General features: G+C 53.2%; 1 protein-coding gene and 1 pseudogene across 1 annotated transcript; both read left to right on the top strand.

Annotated features, from left to right (window-relative positions):
• The first annotated feature begins 1306 nt into the window (after nucleotides 1-1306).
• Nucleotides 1307-19193, top strand: LOC125508147 (annotated as a pseudogene).
• LOC125506847 lies at nucleotides 18866-20048 on the top strand. The gene is made up of 2 exons (XM_048671552.1): nucleotides 18866-18870; nucleotides 19181-20048. Exons 1-2 carry the CDS (start codon nucleotides 18866-18868, stop codon nucleotides 19914-19916), a joined length of 741 nt encoding a protein of 246 aa, XP_048527509.1. The 3' UTR covers nucleotides 19917-20048.
• The last annotated feature ends 1368 nt before the right edge of the window (nucleotides 20049-21416 follow it).

The following is a 21416-nucleotide window of genomic DNA, read 5'->3' as shown; positions in this document are numbered from 1 at the left end:
GCGGCGGCGCGTCGGCCCTGAGCTTGACGGCGCACGGCCCGAGCTCCTCCGACTCTCTCTTGACCGGAGTGAAACCGCATATATAGCGGTGGAGTGGGACTTTTTCGGGCCACAGTAAAAAAATTACAGACCGGGCCCAAGATACGGTGTCTTTTCTGGCCAGAAAAACAGGCCGTACCCGTATACTCGCCGAAATTATACGGGTTCGACCCTTTTACGGGTCTGCTAGAGATGCTTTTATAGGATTTAAGTGGACATGACACTCCAATTCTGTACTTTTCTATTTTTCTATTTTTAGAATCTTGTGAATCAAAGAGGCCCTTAGTAAGGTCCTCATTGATTTAGAAAATTTCAATTTCAGTGTAATAGAAAATGTGTGCAAGTACTTTTACTTAACTAAAGTTTTACTTTTGTGAATCAACTGAGACTTCAGAAAGAAATATTAAGTCTACTTAAAATTTACAAAGCCATTTGTTATAAAGCAAACCTAAAAAGATTTGAGTTTAGTAAAATGTGGGCTTACAAAAAATGTACTCCCTCCATCCCATAATGAAAGACGTTTTTTGACACTTCATTATGGGACGGAGGGAGTAGGTTTTATATTTTTATCTTGGTGTTGCGAACTGGGTGGCATAGTTGGTTAGATTTTTCTAAATGACACCTATCGAACTGGATTTAAATCTTAGACTTAGTATAGATGCTTGCACTCTTTTAGACTTTTGAAAGTGTACATTCATAAAGATGGGTATTAACACTAAAGATGGGCATATACACATATATGTACGCGTTAGCATTTGCAAAATGTTTTAAGAAAAGATTTGGGCTTTCTATTTTTTGAAGTCGTCTTAGTTGTGAAATTCTGAAAAATTGACAAAGTTATCACTAGTGCTCGCATTTTTCTGAATTTCTTTCACATTTTTCAGAAATATTTGTTCGGTGAGAGAAGACCTTCGTGTTGATTATAAAGGTGTCAATGATAACTTTGTCAATTTTTAGATGTTGGTCGGTTTAGTATTTTTGAGGTGCTCGTAAAGGTAAGGGTAAGGTATACGTGCATGCACATATTTATAGAGATAAGTATATGTGTATATATATATACGTGGGCATGTACGTTTGTACCGTGTAATCCAAGACTACGTGTCGATCAACCAAACCAGATTCCTTGCCCTTTCCGCCTCACGCGGCTGGGTCGTCGTGGCGCGGGCGAGTGAAGTGGCAGACTCGACTGCCTCCGTCAGTCGTCGCCGTACTCTCGCATATATAATCGGACCAGACACTGCAGGCAAGAGCAGCACCCGCACTAATCCTTATTCTTGCTCCTTTTCCACGAAGCTCTTCTCTTCTTTGCTCTTCTGCACGAGAGAAAACTGAGAGGAAAATTCCTCAAAAAGAAAAGGAAAAACTGGGAGGAAAAGGCCATGGCACCGAAGAGGGAGCTGGTCTTGGCCAGCGCCCGGGGCTCGGAGGCGAAGCGCCTGCGCGTGGGGGTCCCTGGAGCTGCCTGCGCCGGCGGCAGCGAGAGCGAGCGGTCGGTGCCGGCGTCGCCGGGAAAGCGGCTGCTGCGGCAGACAGTGTTCGTCGTGCTCTTTCTTGTGCGAATGTATGTGCGTTCGCTCTTTTCGATTGGCTGGCTACCTGCTCTTGATTCTCGTCTGCACCTTCAGCTCTGTTTCTAGATTTTTTTTTTAACTTCTGTTTCGAGATTCTTAATTCTACTGTCCCTGCCAATTTGTGTGTGCAGGAGCGAAAAGATCACGGTGACGGAAAGTATGTCGCACATTGGACGCATGGTGAGCACAGATCAAATATGACTTTCATTTTAATTTTATTTGCATGAAATTTGCAACCAGTAATTCACCTGGTGTGGAATACTGAGATTTTACCAGCTACCTATCAATATGCGTTATTGACGGGGTCGGTATAACAATTATGATGTGTTTTTCCATTTTCAGAAAGCGCATATTGTGCTTTTTTATTTTCAAAAAGCACAATTGTGCTTTTCGTGGAAACACAGGCTGTAAACTTTTTTTACGGGAAGCACAACTGTGCTTTTCGCTTTCTAGAGAGCATAGACTGTTTTCCCCTTTTCAGAAAGCATCCATAGCTATGTTTCTCGCATAAACATATGTTGTACTTCTTGCTAAAAAGCACTGCTTCCCGTAAAAAAATCTACCAAAACCTAAGAAAACCTGAAAACCCAAAAAAAACTAAAATTCCAAAAACACGTGCAAAAAGAATATCCTGAGGATGTATCCAGTATGCGACGCGTGACGGCGGCTGGGCGCACCACTTGGCGTGCTACCATGCCAAAGAAAGTGACCTCCAGTGGAGTCCTCCAAGAGGTACCGCTTGATTAGTTGCTCCCGAAAATAAAGAACCATCGTTTGTGTTTTGGGCCGGGCCTAGGCTTGAGGTGTTTAGATCGAGCTTTGTCAAGCCCGGCCCAGCCTGGAGAATGATCAGGTCGACCATCCATCTATTTAAATTGGAGGCCTTCAAATATTTTGAAACTTGCTGGGGCTTGTATGGACATTTGTGTGAAGGTTTTGCAAAATAGGTTGTGCGCACATTGGATGTTTGGTTATGTTTCAATTGATATTGAACTTCCGAAACTTTTGTGAAGCTTGCTGAAATTACCATGCATTTTTTGTGAAATCGCTGCATGTATACGAGATGTTCTATCATGTTTTAAAAATTATATAAAAATTCCATGAAACTGTCATGCAATCCCCATGCAACAAGTTAAACACACTATTATAGTTTATTATTTAACGGAAGCATATATTTAAAATCCAAAAAATGTTAAATAAAATCCAATATTGGTCTTGTTCTGAAGATATCGTCATCACTGTCACAAAAGTTCAGACAGGTCGTGAATTGGTTGTTTGGTTAAAAAGTATTTGAGGCTTCAGTTACATACATGGAGAGGGTGTAAGCAGAGTAGATAGATGGGTGATAAGTTCAGAGTGAGAGAAAGAATATTTCATAGTTGATGCACATATACAAATAATAATAATAATAATCAATGGACAAGATTCACAATGTGTATAAAACATTCTGCACTCTCTTTTTTGGCTAAATAAGGTTTTGATACTGCTAATACATATTGATTGTGACCCCGCAAAAAAATACATATTGATTGTGTTTTGTATATACACTTTCCGCACCTTTAAGGTATAGTTCTTCTTCTTAGTTTTGCATGATCATCCTATACAAATACCATAATCTTTGTACAAAAATAATGTATTTCCTTGCATTTTATCAGTGTATTCACAGTTCCACGTGATTTGGCTATCTCCCCCTTATTCTGTTCCTGTTGTGCCTGATTTGACCTTTATGTACTCCCATAGGTTCAGAAACTTCACAAGGTTCAGACTCTTATCATGAGGTAAGGATATTTTCCATGTTCTAAAATGATATTCTAGTTTTGTTCCATAAAATACAATGATTGTTCTCATTATCTTCGAGTAATGTGTTTATTTGCAGGGTCAAAAACATCAGTTCCATTTTTCTCAGAACACGGTCACGAGAATAGGTAGTGTATAGGAACTTTTGCAAAAACACACACAAGTGTTTCATGTACCCCATGGGTCGTGACCACTCACCCGACCTCTTTAGGGGCCTATATTATATCCACATGTAGGTAAGTGGCTTGCATATTTGCTAGAAACAAATATACTCGCTCCGTTCCTAAATATAAGTTTTTTTAGATATTCCAATAAGGGACTAAATACGGAGCAGAATGAGTGAATCTACCCTCTAAAATATGTCTATATAAATTCGTATGTAGTTTGTATTAAAATCCCTAAAAAGACTTATATTTAGAAACGGAGAGAGTACATCAAAGGCAGTAGGGCACTCCTCCCCTTTTCCCAGAATTTACATTTCAAGATTTCCTGATATCATTGATATATTCGTGACTGTATTTAATGATAAAAGAAAAATAATTGCACTTGCAAATAAATAATTACAATGCGAACTATTATTTTTTTGATGATCAAGGTTGTGTATTGGAGACAATTTGAATAAATTAAAGAGAATCTAAGAAAGAACAGGGGTAGTAGTAATTCTGGTAGAACCCAGGGTCCTACCGGACCTGCTCCTTAGGTTGTAGGGGCAGGCAGGGGGAAGATGAAGACGAGGGCGACGTGGCCGGCACGTGGGCGTCGTCCTGATCGGGAGATGGAGACGGTGGCGAGAGGGAGGTGGTGCGGCCAGGGTTAGGGTTCCGGCTCCTTCAGGGAGCCGGGCAATAGAATATGTCTTATTGCTTAATCTCAAAAATAGTCTTACAGCTAGTATATATAACCACGATGCTAAAAATACGATAACTTGTGGGCCAAGCCCCTAATCTAAACTTGCCCGGTGGGCCTCCTATGGGCATAAATCTGCCCCGTCATAACATCTCTCCCCGCCTACGCAAACAGCTCGTCCTCAAGCTGAAAGTCTGGATAGTGTTGGCGGAACTCGTCACGCTGCTCCCAAGTGGCCTCCTTTGCCGGAATTACAGTCCACTGAATCAGCACGTACCACACGCCGCGACGGAGCTGGGCCTGCAACACCTTCTCCGGTCCCGGAAGAATGCGCCCGTCGAGGATTGGAGGGAGCGCGCGAGGGGCCGCAAGTGGCTCCCCGCGGTAAGGCTTCAACAGCCCCACATGGAAGACGTCGTGGATGCGGGCTCCGGCAGGAAGCTGAAGACGGTAAGCCACCTTCCCGATGCGCTCTAAGACAGCAAAGGGCCCCGCGTAACGAGGGCCCAGCTTGCGCTTCGCGCGCGGGTCTAATGACTGCGTAGAGCGGTGAAGAAGACGCAACCACACCCAATCGCCCACCGCGTACTCCGCCTCGCGATGGTGGTCGTTGTAGTAGTGTTTGGCCAACTGTTGGGCCTGAAGGAGGCGTTGGCGAACTTCGGCCAACATGTTGTCACGGCGCCGCAGAAGCTCACCGGCCACCTCCGTCCGAGCCGTCGACGGATCCACCGGCATGATGGGCGGTGGCGGTCGGCCATAGACCACCTCAAAAGGAGTGGCGCACAGGGCGGAGTGGTAGGAGGTGTTGTAGCAGTACTCCGCCCAGGAGAGCCAATCCACCCAAGCGCGAGGACGATCACCTGTGACACAACGCAAATACATGGCAATCACCTTGTTGACAACCTCGGACTAACCGTTTGTCTAAGGATGGAATGTTGTTCTCATGCGGAGCTTGACGCCCGCCAGACGGAAGATATCGCGCCAGACATGTCCGGTGAACACTGGGTCCCGATCGCTGACAATCGAAGAAGGAAACCCGTGCAGACGAACGATACCGTCGAAGAAGGCATGGGCCACGGAGGCAGCAGTGTAGGGATGACCGAGCGTAATGAAATGAGCATACTTGGATAAGCGGCCGACCACCGTGAGAATGATCGACTTGCCGCCCACCTTGGGGAGGCCCTCAATGAAGTCCATGGAGATATCCGTCCAGACCTGAGACGGAACCTTCAAAGGCTGGAGCAGACCAGCCAGCCGTAGCGTCTCCGTCTTGTTGCGCTGGCATGTCACACAAGACCGAACCCAGTCACGGATCAGGGCCCGATCCCAGGGATGTAGAAGTCGGCGCGGAGACAATGGAGAGTTTTCTGCACACCCTCATGGCCCGCCGAGTGGGCCAGCAGCAACACCTGGTGACGGAGATCATCATGCGCCGGCACGAAGACCCGACGCCCATGGAGGAGCAGACCGTCGGTGAAGCGCCAAGGCTCCTCCAGCTTGCTCGCCGCCAGCTGCTGCTGGAGAAGAAGGGCATCGGCCGCGGTCGCCGTGGCTCGGCGAATGTTGACGAAGAGGCTGAAGGTCGGCGCAGAGCAGATGCACATCACTGCCCCCCGTGGAGTCGTCGATGGTGGAGTCGAGGTCGGCGTCGCGGCGAGACAAGGCGTCGGCCACGGTATTAAGACGACCCGGGCGATACTCGACGGAGAAGTCGAAGCCGAAGAGCTTGCTGATCCACTGATGCCGCGGCACGATCGAGAGCCTCTGGTCCGGTAAGAACTTGAGACTGTAGAGGTCCGTGCGAATCCAGAAGAACGTCCCCACAGATAGGGCCACCAATGGCGCACCGCCTGTACCAAGCCAATGAGCTCCCACTCGTATGCCGCGAGCTTAAGATGGCGCGGAGTGAAAGGCCTGCTGAAAAAGGCGAGATGGCCCTCGCCCTGATGAAGCACGGCGCCGAACCCCGCACCCGAGGCGTCACAGTCCACCACGAATGGGCGGTCAAAGTCCGGCATCTGAAGAACGGGGCCCGTCGTGAGGGCCCCCTTGAGGGCCTCGAATGCCGCCTCCGCCTCGTCGTCCCATGCAAAAGCGTCGCGGCGCAGCAAACGCGTGAGTGGCGATGCGATGAGGCCAAACTCCTGAATAAACTTCCGGTAGTATCCTGCGAGGTCGAGAAAACCATGAAGAGCCCATGGTGAGTGCAGTGTCGGCCAGGCTGCGACGGCCGCCACCTTGTCTGCATCCATTGCAACCCCGTCGGTCGAGATGACGTGGCCAAGGTAGGCGACTGAAGGCGTCCCTAACGAGCACTTCGAGCGCTTAAGATGAAGATGGTGCGCCCGGAGCTCGTTGAAGACGATGGTGATGTGCTGGAGGTGCTCCGCCTAGGAGGCGCTGTAGATAAGAATATCATCAAAGAAAACGAGCACAAACCTGTTGGGTAACGTAGTAATTTCAAAAAAATTCCTACGCACACGCAAGATCATGGTGATGCATAGCAACGAGAGGGGAGATTATTATCTACGTACCCTCGTAGACCGATAGCGGAAGCGTTATGACAACGCGGTTGATGTAGTCGTTCGTCTTCACGGCCAGATCGATCAAGCACCGAAACTACGGCACCTCTGAGTTTTAGCACACGTTCAGCTTGATGACGATCCCCGGACTCCGATCCAGCAAAGTGTCGGGGAAGAGTTCCATCAGCACGACGGTGTGGTGACGATCTTGATGTTCTACCGTCGCAGGGCTTCGCCTAAGCACCGCTACAATATTATCGAGGAGTATGGTGGAAGGGGGCACCGCACACGGCTAAGAAAACGATCATGAGGATCAACTTGTGTGTCTAGAGGTGCCCCCTGCCCCTGTATATAAAGGAGCAAGGGGGGAGGCCGGCCGGCCCTTGGGCGCACCAAGGAGGAGGAGTCCTCCTCCTAGTAGGAGTAGGACTCCCCTCTTTCCTACTCCTACTAGGAGGGGGAAAGGAATGGGGAGAGGGAGAAGGAAAGGGGGGCGCCGCCCCCCCTCTCCTAGTCCAATTCGGACCAGAGGGGGAGGGGGCGCGCGGCCCACCCTGGCCGCCCCTCTCTCTCTCCACTAGGGCCCATAAGGCCCATTACTTCTCCCGGGGGGTTCCGGTAACCCTCCGGCACTCCAGTTTTCTTCGATATCACCCGGAACACTTCCGGTGTCCGGATATAGCCGTCCAATATATCAATCTTTATGTCTCGACCATTTCGAGACTCCTCGTCATGTCCGTGATCATATCCGGGACTCCGAACAAACTTCGGTACATCAAAATATATAAACTCATAATGAAACTGTCAGCGTAACGTTAAGCGTGCGGACCCTACGGGTTCAAGAACAATGTAGACATGACCAAGACATGTCTCCGGTCAATAACCAATAGCGGAACCTGGATGCTCATATTGGCTCCCACATATTCTACGAAGATCTTTATCGGTCAGACCGCATAACAACATACTTTGTTCCCTTTGTCATCGGTATGTTACTTGCCCGAGATTCGATCGTCGGTATCTCAATACCTAGTTCAATCTCGTTACCGGCAAGTCTCTTTACTCATTTCGTAATACATCATCTCGCAACTAACTCATTAGTTGCAATGCTTGCAAGGCTTATGTGATGTGCATTACCGAGAGGGCCCAGAGATACCTCTCCGACAATCGGAGTGACAAATCCTAATCTCGAAATACGCCAACCCAACATGTACCTTTGGAGACACCTGTAGAGCTCCTTTATAATCACCCAGTTACGTTGTGACGTTTGGTAGCACACAAAGTGTTCCTCCGGCAAACGGGAGTTGCATAATCTCATAGTCATAGGAACATGTATAAGTCATGAAGAAAGCAATAGCAACATACTAAATGATCAGGTGCTAAGCTAATGGAATGGGTCAAGTCAATCACATCATTCTCCTAATGATGTGATCCCGTTAATCAAATGACAACTCATGTCTATGGTTAGGAAACATAACCATCTTTAATCAACGAGCTAGTCAAGTAGAGGCATACTAGTGACACTCTGTTTGTCTATGTATTCACACATGTATTATGTTTCCGGTTAATACAATTCTAGCATGAATAATAAACATTTATCATGATATAAGGAAATATATAATAACTTTATTATTGCCCCTAGGGCATATTTCCTTCAAAACCGACGTAAATAGGGCGGGAGGACGTCATTCATCAAAGCCTGGAAGGTTGCCGGGGCGTTGGCGAGGCCAAAGGGCATCACCAAGAACTCGAAGTGGCCGTGGTGAGTCCAAAATGCCGTCTTGGCGATGTCGTCCGGATGCATGCGCACCTGGTGGTACCCTGACCGGAGATCGAGCTTGGTGAAGAAGCGCGCCCCATGTAGCTCATGCAGGAGCTCATCAACCACCGGAATAGGGAACTTGTCATTGAGCGTGAGAGCCTTAAGGGCGCGGTAGTCGATGCAGAAGCGCCACGTGTCGTCCGATTTGCAGACGAGGAGAACCGGCGCGGTAAACGGCGACGCGGTGTTCCGAATGATGCCCGCGGCGAGCATGAGTGCACGTTGCCGCTCCAACTCGTCCTTCTGCAGCTGCGGGTAACGGTAAGGACGCACTGCCACCGGTGCAGAGCCCGGCAGGAGATGGATACGGTGATCATAAACCCGAGCTGGCGGAAGGCCCTGCGGATCGGTGAAGAGGTCGCTGTGTTGCTGCAGAAGGTGATCCAATAGTGGGTGATCGGCCTCGGAGGTAGCCGCGGCCAGCTGAAGCGGTGGCGTCGCCGGTACAGCGCCCCCAACGCCGTCCCACCGGATGCGGCGGCCGAGCCGCCAGAAGGTCATCGTCAGAGCGTCAAAGTCCCAAAGTATGGGACCGAGTATTTGCAGAAAGTCGATGCCGAGGATGAAGTCGAAATAGCCCAAATCAATGCCCGCACACGTGATGGAGAAGTGTTCATCGCCGATGGTGATGGGTACGTCCCGTGCGAGGCCATGACACCGGAGGCGATCGCCGTTGGCCACCTTGACCCGAAGTTGCTCCTCGCCCGTCGGCTGAAGCGTTAAGCGACGCATGGTTGCCTCGGGCAGGAAGTTATGAGTGGAGCTTGTATCCACCAAGGCCACCAAGCGCTCGCCGTGGATCATCACCGGCAAGAGCATGGTCCGCTCGTCGCGGATGCCGGCGAGCGCGTGGAGCGAGACCACGAGAGCCGTCGCCGGGGCGGCTGCGGGTGCAGCCTCAGCAGTCGCTGGAGGTGGCAGTGTGTCGGCCCCGTCGGCCAAGGCGTCCTCCTCAATGAAGTCGACCATCTCCAAGTAGAAGAGGTGCGGGCAAACATGACTCGGCGTATAGGGCTCATCACAGTTAAAGCAGAGGCCCTGGCGCCGCCGCTCCATCTGCTCCGTCGGTGAGAGATGACGGAAGGGTCGCGTCGTGGCTGGTGTAGTAGTCGCTGGAGCGGCCAAAGGTGGCCGTCCCGGCGCCGGGGGTGGTCGGGTGGCCTATCGGCCTCCTCGAGCCGGGGCAGCCGGCTGCATGGCCTGGGCGCGAGCCTCGAAGGCGCGGACGTAATACATGGCCGTCTGGAGATCCTGAGGGCTGCGAAGCTCCACGTCCACGCGGATGTGATCCGGAAGGCCACCGACAAAGAGGTCGGCCCGCTGCTGCGCCGTCACACCCGACGCATGGCACGCCAGGGCCTGAAAACGGTCAGTGAAGTCCTGCACCGTGGAGGTGAAGGGAAGGCGGTCGAGCTCCGCCAGTCGGCTCCCGCGCACCGGAGGCCCAAAGCGAAGGAGGCAGAGCTCGCGGAAGCGCTCCCAAGGAGGCATGGCGCCCTTGTCCTGCTCGAGGGCGTAATACCAGGTCTATGTCGTGCCGCAGAGGTGGTACGAGGCGAGCCAGGTACGCTCCCATGTGAGGGTGCGCTACCCGTGAAAGAACTGGTCGCATTGGTTGAGCCAGTTGAGGGGGTCCTCCGTGCTGTCATAGGTGGCGAAGTCGATCTTGGCGAACCGCGGCGGTGTCTGGGTTGGAGCACCGCGTCGAGCTAACTCGGAGGTGCGGAGCAGCGAGGCGGGTGGCGCCTGGTTGGCGTACTCCGGGTAGGGACCCACGGAGCCAGATGGCCCGCCGAACTGCCGAAAAGGGGTCGGCTGCTCCGGAGCCGTGGTGTAGACCGGCGATGGCGAAGACCCAGCCGCCCAAGCTGGTAGTGGCGACGAGGATGGCGGGAATCGGACCTGATGTATCGGAAGGCCGGCCGGCGAGGCCGCCCCCGAGCTGGGCAGGGGTGGCGCTGGTGGTTGCAGCGTCGGCTGTGGAGGGTGGGCGGGTGCGTCGGTTGCCGCGGGGGAGGGTGGCTGCGGGTGCCAGAGGGGAGCCGCAGCTGGCGGCGACGGCAGATTCCACAGAGGAGCCGCGGCCGCAGTGGTCCCGCCGGGGTGCCCCGCCTGGAACGGCAGCAGCGGTAGCCCGGTGCAGGCCGGCACGCCCTGGGCCGGCCACGGCAGCACGGGGGGCCCTGCCTGGAACGGCAGCAGCAGCTACCCGCTGTAGGCCGGCGCGCCCTGGGACGGCCACGGCAGCGTGGGGTGGCCGTATGCGGCAATCGGCGCAGCCGGCGGAGGTGCGTACAGCCCGGCCATGTACTGGTGGTACTGGTTCAGATGGAGTCCCTGGATGGCCGTCACGAGATCCCGCAAGGTATTGGTTACCTGTTCGGGCTTGAAAACGGCGTTCGTCGGCGACGCGGAAGTGATGGGGGCCGGCGGCGGTGAGAAGCCCACGGTGGTGACCGGGCCCGATAGCGTGGGGGCCCCGGCGGTGGTCATCGGGGCGGTGGACATCGGGGCGGTGGTCATCGGCGACGAGGGCGTTGAAGAAGACATGATCGAACCCGAGTCTCTGGATACCAAATTGGTAGAACCCAGGGTCCTACCGGACCTGCTCCTTAGGTTGTAGGGGCAGGCAGGGGGAAGATGGAGGCGAGGGCGACATGGCCGGCGCGTGGGTGTTGTCCTGATCGGAAGAGGAAGACGGCGGCGAGAGGGAGGTGGTGCGGCTAGGGTTAGGGTTCCGGCTCCTTCAGGGAGAGGGGCAATAGAATATGTCTTATTGCTTAATCTCAAAATAGTCTTACAGCTAGTATATATAACCACAATGCTGAAAATAAGATAACTTGTGGGTCAAGCCCCTAATCTAAACTTGCCCGGTGGGCCTTCTACGGGCATAAGTCTGCCCGGTCATAACAAATTCACAGGGTGTAATTACAAGTACTTATATCCTCTTTTATGTGGTGATTGATGTATTCATGAGTTCCATGAACCATCCACTTTTTGTGCTTCTCTTAATGAAAATATGCAAGCTTCGCAAGTTTCATTATTTTGGAAAAAAATAAAATGCTTACCTGTGGTTCTGCCTTGTCTCTATGCTCTTTGGTCATAGCAAATTGGAAAGTTTGTTGGACTGATAAGCTCCAGGGACGTGGTGGCGTTTTCTGTTTTTAATAAGCCTTGCATGGCTGGTGATGTGACGCACCCATGTAGCATGCATGTAGGCGTAGGAAAGGGCCGGGTCGTGTGCACGATTGCCCGCTGTTGTTTTTTCTTTCTGTTTCGTTCTTCCCGGTCAGCGTGGCAAGCTATCGTGATGGAACTCGTGGGATGGCACGACAATTTCGGATCGTAGCAGGCTGGCCGGGTTTAGTTAGCTCGTTTGTTTTGTAAACTGAATAACGATCTAAGGAATACAACGGAAAAGCTGGGGAGTGGGGAGTCCGCCCGGCGAACAGAAACCACTATCTCGTTCATCCTCTCGTTCCTCTATCTCGCTCCTCTCGATCCCATCGGCAACGACAATTGGCATCAGAGCCTGGTGTTTGATCCTGCTCCGGTGGCCGGCGATGTCTGATCCACGGCGGCGCTTATGTCGGGGGACGAATCGTACAGGAAGAGCAAGGGCGGCGCCAGATCGCCATCGCAGACGCCTTCATCCAAGGCGCCGGTTGCGCGCCTCAACGGCAGCGGCAGCGGCGAGTTCCGCGTGGTGAAGCGCGTCGTGCGCGAGGAGTCGGGGGCGTCGATGATGCTCACCCGCACCAATTACCAGGAGTAGGCGCTTCTAATGCAGGTCAAAATGCAAGTCGCCCGCGTCTGGACGGCGGTGATCGAAGATGGCGCCGACGAGAACGATGATCGGCGCGCGATGCAGATAATTCTCACCGGCGTCTCGCCGGAGATGCTGCGCGTGCTGGCTGCGAAGGACACGGCAAAGACGGCGTGGGAGACCATCAAGACGATGAGGATGGGGAGCGAGCGCGCCCGCGAGGCCAAGGCGCAGGTGCGCCGGCGAGAGTTTGAGGATCTCCGGTTCAAAGACGGGGAGTCCATCGAGGATTTCGGGCTGCGGCTCTCCGCCCTCGTCGCTGATCTCGAGCTGTTCGGCGACCCCGTCACCGAGCACAAGGCCGTCCTCAAGTTCCTTCGTGTAGTGCCGCGCCGTTATTGCCCAATGGCGATGGCGATCGAGTCGCTTCTCGATCTGAAGGCCATGACAATTGAGGAGCTCGTCGGCCGTTTTTCGGCATGCGAGGATCACTATGACCTCGACGACGCTACGCAGGCCACCTGGCGTCTCATGCTCACGCACGAGGAGTGGCTGGCCAGAGAGAAGCACGGCGGCGGCGGCTGTCGTCCGGTGCGGGTGGCGGCAAGAACAAGTCGCCTGCTAAACCCAAAGGTGCTGGCGGCGGTAAGGCTGCGGCATGGAATCAGGGTGCAGGCGGATCTGGCGGATCGGGCGTCAAGAAGAAAAAGGGGAAATGTCACCATTGCGGCATCCCTGGACATTGGAAGGAGTGCAGGACATGGCTCCGCGAACAGGAAAGGAAAGGGCAGCAGGAGCAAGCCAACTTGGCGCAAGGAGGCGACGAGACAGAGCAGGGCCTGCTCATGGCCATGGTTACCGATGTCAACACATCCACTGTCGGCGTGCCTCAAGAGGTGTATCTCAATGAAGAAAAGGTGGTCCCTGTGTCATCTCCTGATGATGTTTGGTTCTTCGACACTGGAGCTAGCAGCCATATGACCGGTGATCGGCGGGCGTTCGCGTCCCTGGACGAGTCCGTGCACGGGACGGTGAAGTTTGGCGATGGCTCGCTGGTGTCCATCAAGGGGCGCGGGTCCGTCATCTTTCGCTGCAAGAGCGGGAACCAGCGCGCGCTCACCGGTGTCTACTTCATCCCCACTTTGCGCAGCAACATCATTTCGGTGGGACAGTTGGATGAAGCTGGCTGCATCATTAGCATACAAGACGGAGTCATGGCCATCAAGGATCCGTCAAGGCGCATGCTAGCGCGCATCATGCGGTCGGGCAGCTGGCTCTACACTGGCATGCTCACCATTAACAGCCCTGCATGCCTCATGGCGCAAGGCGATGATGCGTCGTGGCGTTGGCGCGCGCGCATGGGACACCTGCACTTTCGCGCATTCCGGACCATGTCTACCAAGCAGCTCGTGCGGGAAATGCCAGTCATCGACCGAGTCGAGCAGTACTGCGACGGGTGCGCCCTCGGGAAACAACATCGCGCCCCGTTCCGCAGACCGCGGCATACCGTGCAGAGCGTGCTCTGGAGCTCGTGCACACTGATCTGTGCGGGCCTATCACTCCAACGACACCAGGCGGCAGCAGATACTTCCTGTTATTGTTGATGACTACAGTCGCTACATGTGGCTTGGGCTGCTGAGGTCAAAGGACGAGGCGTATGAACGCTTCAAGAAAGTCCAGGTCATGGCCGAGGCGGAGGGCAGGTGCAAACTTCGAGCCTTCCGCTCGGACCGTGGAGGTGAGTTTAACTCCATCGAGTTCAAGGCCTATTGTGAGCAGCAGGGGGTCAAGCACCACACCACAGCACCTTATTCACCTCAGCAAAATAGTGTCATCGAACGACGCAATCAGACGGTCGTGGAGATGGCGAGGTGCATGCTCAAAAGCATGGGTGTTCTAGCGTTTTTCTGGGCTGAAGCAGTGAAGACAGCGGTGTACTTGCTGAACCGCGTGCCAACAAGGAGTCTGGAGGGTGTCACCCCATATGAGGCGTGGCACGGCCGTAAGCCCCACGTGCAGCACCTGCGCACGTTTGGGTGCATGGTGCATGTGAAAAGGATAGGGTCGGGCATCTCTAAGTTGTCTGACCGCTCGACGCCCATGATCTTTGTTGGGTACGAGGAGGGCTCAAAGGCCTACCGTGCGTACAACCCCGTAACCAAGAAGGTGCAGGTGACACGCGACATCGTCTTCGAGGAAGGACGGCCATGGGACTGGAGCGCACCGGACGCGCCCAGAGCGACGCCCATGTCTGCCACATTCACCATGGTGTACACTACGGCTCACGGCGTCCACGAGTTGGACACTGGCGCTGCTACACCGCTGGCTTCACCGCAAGGGGGAGCCACTCCTACTACACCAACCACAGGGGTGGCGACTCCAGACGCGGGCACGCCGGTGCAGAGCGCGCGTGGAATGTCGGCCGAGCAAGGGATGTCCGCGGGCACGAGCTCGTCATCGCAGGGCACACCTGCGACGCCAACAGAAGGTACGCACACCCCGGATGTGGCTCGCCAGATTCGTTGGGCCACTCCCCTGAGTCAAGATGAGAACCGCCGAGATGTGGACAGTAGCAACATCCGATACCGGCGCATCTCCTGCATACTTGATGAGACAGAGGGGGAGGCTATTCGCGAGGCTATGGAACACTGTCTCCTCAGTGCAGAGGAGCCAGACAACATCAATGAAGCTTTGGATAGTGCGGCCTGGAAGGAAGCCATGGATGCAGAGATGGACGCAATCATGGAGAACTCAACCTGGCAACTCGCCACTCTTCCCCGCGGGCACAAACCGATCGGCCTCAAATGGGTGTATAAAGTGAAGCGCGATCCCAGTGGAAAAATCCTCAAGCACAAGGCCAGGTTGGTTGCCAAGGGTTATGCTCAGCGCGAGGGAGTTGATTTTGAGGAGGTTTTTGCGCCCGTGGCGCGAATGGAGACTGCGCGGTTCTTCCTCGCTCTTGCCGCGCACTCCAGATGGGAGGTTCATCATATGGACGTAAAGTCCGCCTTCCTCAACGGCGATCTGGCGGAGGAGGCCTACGTCGCGCAGCCGCCGGGGTATGTCATCGACGGCAGAGAGGGCGAGGTGTTGAAGCTGAGCAAGGCACTGTACGGGTTGCGTCAGGCACCAAGGGCCTGGTATGCCAAGCTGGATGAAACTCTCTGAACACTTGGCTTCAACAGGAGCCCACTTGAGCATGCGGTTTATCGGCGTGGGCATGCACACTCATATTTGCTAGTTGGGGTGTATGTTGACGACTTGATCATCACAGGCACTGACAAAGATCACATACATGAGTTCAAGAATCAAATGCAGCAGCTATTCAAAATGAGCGACCTTGGTCTCCTAAGTTACTACTTGGGGATCGAAGTGGTTCAGGCAGAGAGTGCAATCACTTTGTGCCAACGCAGCTATGCAGAGAAGATACTTGAGACAGCCGGGATGACTGGTTGCAATGCATGTCACACCCCAATGGAGTGCAGACTCAAGCTGAGAAAACAAGACGATTCCAAGCCATGTGATTCTTCTCTCTACCGCAGCGTCATTGGAAGCTTGAGGTACTTGACACACACAAGGCCTGACATCACTTACGCGGCAGGAATAGTGAGCAGATTCATGGAGAAGCCAACCGTGACACACTGGACAGCAGTCAAACAAATCCTTCGATATGTGCAAGGTACGTTGAGCTATGGCTGCAGCTATGCACGAGGAGGGACACATGGACTGTTGGGGTACAGTGACAGCGATCACGCAGGTGATGTTGGTGACAGAAAGAGCACTTCAGGGCAGGTGTTCTTCTTTGGAGGCAATCCCATCTCATGGACTTCTCAGAAGCAAAAAGTGGTGGCAATCAGTTCGTGCGAAGCTGAATATGTGGCAGCTGCTGCAGCCACTTGTCAGGGGCTTTGGCTGAGTCGTTTGCTTGCTGAGATGAGAGGAGAAGAACCTGTCAAGTTCAAGCTTATGATGGACAATAAGTCAGCGATTGCACTTGCGAAGAATCCCATTCACCATGACAGATCCAAGCACATAGGTGTGAAATATCATTTCATTCGAGAGTGCGTGGAAGAAGGGCAGCTGGAGCTAGACCACGTCAGAACCTCAGATCAGCTCGCCGACATGCTAACGAAGGCCCTGGGTCACGTGCACCATGTGGAGATGCGGCAGAGGCTGGGCCTCAGGGTGATTGGCGAGGAGACTGGAGCTTAAGGGGGAGAAATGTTGGACTGATAAGCTCCAGGGACGTGGTGGCGTTTTCTGTTTTTAATAAGCCTTGCATGGCTGGTGATGTGACGCACCCATGCAGCATGCACGTAGGCGTAGGAAAGGGCCGGGTCGTGTGCACGATCGCCCGCTGTTGTTTTTTCTTTCTGTTTCGTTCTTCCCGGTCAGCGTGGCAAGCTATCGTGATGGAAGTCGTGGGATGGCACGACAATTCCGGATCGTAGCAGGCTGGCCGGGTTTAGTTAGCTCGTTTGTTTTGTAAACTGAATAACGATCTAAGGAATACAACGGAAAAGCTGGGGAGTCCGCCCGGCGAACAGAAATCACTATCTCGTTCATCCTCTCGTTCCTCTATCTCGCTCCTCTCGATCCCATCGGCAACGACAAAGTTTACAGCAGCAGATGGAGGATATAAGGCATGAAGTGGTTAGATTCATATTACTCTAAAATAATGTCTTAACATGGTCGTCCTTTTTTTCTGGTATTTGTTGTTGCTCACAGTTGTTTTGTCGTGTACAAACTGCAGAAGAAATTGGCTTGTTTGCATTCCGACCGACATGCTGATCAACACCCAAGGTAGGGGGATCTGTAGTCGCGCCGGGTCCACTGTTTCTTCATTCATTTTTAGCCTCATCCTGAAATATTTAATATTTTCCCATTGTCAAGATGCCATTTATGTAGTTCACAATACCCATCTGATGTTCCCTTAATGGAACAAAGTAGTATGTGAATGTTAATTCAGAAAATGTCAATCGAACAACATATCGCATGAGTTTATCACAATGCCATTCATGTTTCTGTTTCAGATCAGAACCATATCAGGAGGGTGCCACTTTGAGTGAACCAAACGCCAACATTCGCCTGTGTTTCCTGGATGGCCTGAAGACTCCAGTTTACACAGAGAAGAACATAACATCTGAAAGCGATGCGGCTATCAGGATTGGCATCTTTAATGGTGATAACATGATCAAGGAAGGCCTGCTTTCAAAGCTGAAAATTGAGATCTTGGTTCTCCATGGAGACTTCTGCAACGACTGCCTGGGAAACTGGACCGGAGAGGAGTTCAATAGTCAGATCGTGCAAGGCCGGGATGGACACAGGTTTGTGTTAGGGGGTGATTGCAGTGTGTGGTTGAACAATGGAGAGGCCTCCTTCAGCAGGATTCGTTTCAAAGAAGGATCATCCAGGACTCGCAGTAGGAAGTTCGTCGTGGGAGCAAGAGTTTGTATGAGCGAAAAGACTGGTGTTTGAGTCCAAGAAGCTGTCATGAAGCCGGTCACGGTGCTGGATCGTAGAAATGAAGGTACCAATAGAACACTGTGATCTGTCAGAGGTTCTGTGTTTTTGTTTCTTAATCTTTTATTTGCTTCAGCAAATGAGAAGAGGTACCCTCCAAAACCAAATGATGAAGTGTATCGTCTGGAAGAAATAGCCAACGATGGAACTTACCACAGGAGGCTTAAAAATGCTAAAATCTACACAGTGGAAGACTTCTTGAAGGCTCTGAATAAGGACGCAGACGACCTCCGTGTAAGGGTAAAGATACTTGGTCTGGAACTTCTCTCTTTCTATACTTGTAATATTTTTACCGCAATGCTCAATATTGCTGCAAATTCTTGACATGCAGGTTCTTCTGATAAAGAAGGTGAACAACTCCTGGGGAAAAATGGTTAAGCATGCTAAGGGATGCTGTCTCACAGACATAAATGATAGGATGAATGTCAGTCTTCCTCAACAAGTTCCGTTTGACTATGTGATGAATGACAATCTTCCTCAACAAGGTCCCTCTAGCACACATTCTTCTCTGGATGCAGTCATTCTTGAGCCGGATGAGGCTCTTCAAAGTTAGTTAGATACTTGTTATCTTTCCCTGACCATGTTTTCATCTTTTTGCGATGGCCTCAACTCTCGCGCATGAATCTGTCGTTTCAAGGAACCACAGCAAACGAAAACCGGTTTCATGATAAGATTGACCATCTCACTGAACCATCTCACCACAATGAGTATGTTCATGGTGATCAGAACACAGTTAAGTCAAATTATTACCAAGGTAGTTGTTGCTTCTTGTTCCCCTCTGTGTTTTTGTGTGGAATTCCTTGCGATTTCAGTTACTCCGCCATGCTCATACTTGCCATTTTTCAAGTAGGTCAATCCAATCCAGAAAATGGCAATCTTGCTGAACAAGTTCCATTTAACTATGTGATGAATGTCAATCCTCCTGAACAAGCTCCCTCTAGCACACATTCATCTCTGGATGCGGTCATGCTTAAGCCGGATGAGGTACTTCAAGGTTAGTCAGATATACGTTACCTTACCCTTACTATGTTCTCATCTTTCTGCGATGGCCTGAACTCTTGAGCTTGAATCTGTTGTTTCAAGGAACTGCAGCGGATGAAAACCGGTTTCATCATGTCACCGATAGGGTGTTTGTTTCCAAAGACTTATTGGTTTAGGGCTTAAAAAAGTCTCTATAAGTCCCATCTAAACCAAACAGGAGGAATTTAGAGCATCTCCAACAGGTGCGGCAAAAGGCGCGTCCGCGCGGTAAAATTTGGTTTTAGCGCGCGCCAACTGATTCCGCGTGCTCCAGCGGTGGCGGCAACTTACCGCGTGCGGGAAGCGTTTGCGCGCGCGGGGGAGAAAGCGGCACACAGCGCGGTAGATTTGGCGCGCCGCTTCGCGTTCGCCATGCGCACAGACACAGCCACGCGCCCTCCCCTCGCAACCTCGCCGCTTCGCCGCTTTCCGCACCACCATGCCGCCGGGGTTCTTCGGGCTACCGCGGCGTCCGCGAGCGCCCCATCGGCTGGTACTCCGCCGAGATCCGGTCCGGCGTCGTCCGGCTCGGCCTCGGGTCGTTCCGGAGCGCGTACGAGGCGGCCCGCACGTACGACGCGGCGGCGTGGTGCTTGGATAGGCCCCGGTCGCAGATGAACTTCCGGGACGTCTTCACGCGTGAGCAGGCGCAGCGCGTCGCCCCTCCGCCGCGTCTCATCACCGACATGGACCGTGCCGACCACGCTCGGCGCTGCCGCCGCCTCCTCATCGCCGAGGAGGACGAGCGAGCCATGGCGGAGTGGCGCCGTCGCCACCCGGAGGACGTCGCCGACGAGCGTGCCTACTGGGCGGAGAGGACGGCAAGGCGCCGCGCGGAGCGGGCGGACCGGCGTCGGCGGAAGGCATTGGCGAATGCGCAGTGCGATATCGTTGCAGCAGGTGGGAGGTCGATCTTCACGTCAGACGATGAACGTTGGGACGACATGTGGCTCGATACCTCGGACAACACCGACGAGGATGATGATGGTGATGATAGCGACTTGGAGTAGTTTCTATCTAGTTGCACCGTAGTTCTATCTATCTATGCTTTCGAACTATCTATCTAGTTGCACCGATGTAAAATACCTTTGTATCGTTTTTTATCTATGCAATTTATCGTTTTTTATCTTATTATCTATGCTTCCGAAAATGTTGTAAAATGAGCGTGCGTGCTGCATTTTTTGCGCGCTGTTGGAGCAGCACGCGCGCTGCATCTTAGCGCGGCTGCTAGAGCCAGCGCTGCGCGCCGCGCCAAACCAGGCGATGGGTGCGCGGCAAAGCTGTTTTTTGCGCGCGGCGCGTTCGGCGCCTGTTGGAGATGCTCTCAGGTGCGGTAAAAGGCGCGCCCGCGCGGTAAAATTTGGTTTTAGCGCGCGCCGGCTGGTTCCGCGCGTTCCAGCGGTGGCGGGAACTTACCGCGCGCGGGAGAAAGCGGCACGCGGTGCGGTAGATTTGGCGCGCCGCTTCGCGCGCACTTATAAAATGCCGCGCTCGCCACGCGCACAGACATAGCCACGCGCCCTTCCCTCGCAACCTGGCCGCTTCGCCACCTCGCCGCTTCGCCGCTTTCCGTGCCACCACCGCGCCACCATGCCGCCGCGCCGCCGGGGTTCTTCGGGCTACCGTGGCATCCGCGAGCGCCCCAACGGCTGGTACTCCGCCGAGATCCGGTCCGGCGACGTCCGGCTCGGCGTCGGGTCGTTCCGGGGCGCGTACGAGGCGGCCCGCGCATACGACGCGGCGGCGTAGCGCTTGGATAGGCCCCGGTCGCAAATGAACTTCCGGGACGTCTTCACGCGCGAGCGCGTCGCCCCTCCGCCGCGTCTCATCACCGACATGGACCGTGTCGACCACGCTCGGCGCTGCCGCCGCCTCCTCATCACCGAGGAGGACGAGCGAGCCATGGCGGAGTGGCGCCGACGCCACCCGGAGGACGTCGCCGACGAGCGTGCCTACTGGGTGGAGAGGACGGCAAGGCGCCGCGCGGAGCGGGCGGACCGGCGTTGGCGGAAGGCATTGGCGAATGCGCAGTGCGATATCGTTGCAGCAGGTGGGAGGTCGATCTTCACGTCAGACGATGAACGTTGGGACGACATGTGGCTCGATACCTCAGACAACACCGACGAGGATGATTGATGGTGATGATAGCGACTTGCAGTAGTTTCTATCTAGTTGCACCGTAGTTCTATCTATCTATGCTTTCGAACTATCTATCTAGTTGCACCGATGTAAAATACCTTTGTATCGTTTTTTATCTATGCAATTTATCGTTTTTTATCTTATTATCTATGCTTCCGAAAATGTTGTAAAATAAGCATGCGTGCTGCATTTTTTGCGCGGTGCTGGAGCAGCGCGCGCACGCTGCATCTTAGCGCGGCTGCTGGAGCCAGCGCTGCGCGCCGCGCCAAACCAGGCGATGGGTGCGCGGCAAAGCTGTTTTTTGCGCGCGGCGCGTTCGGCGCCTGTTGGAGATGCTCTTATAGAGACTTAAAGTGGGCATTTGGGACTTA

This window comes from Triticum urartu, chromosome 5 (genome assembly GCF_003073215.2).
Source record: "Triticum urartu cultivar G1812 chromosome 5, Tu2.1, whole genome shotgun sequence".
Classification (NCBI taxonomy): Eukaryota; Viridiplantae; Streptophyta; class Magnoliopsida; order Poales; family Poaceae; genus Triticum; species Triticum urartu.
The sequence above is the reverse complement of the archived record's forward strand: the minus strand, read 5'-3'. Positions and strand labels throughout refer to the sequence as shown.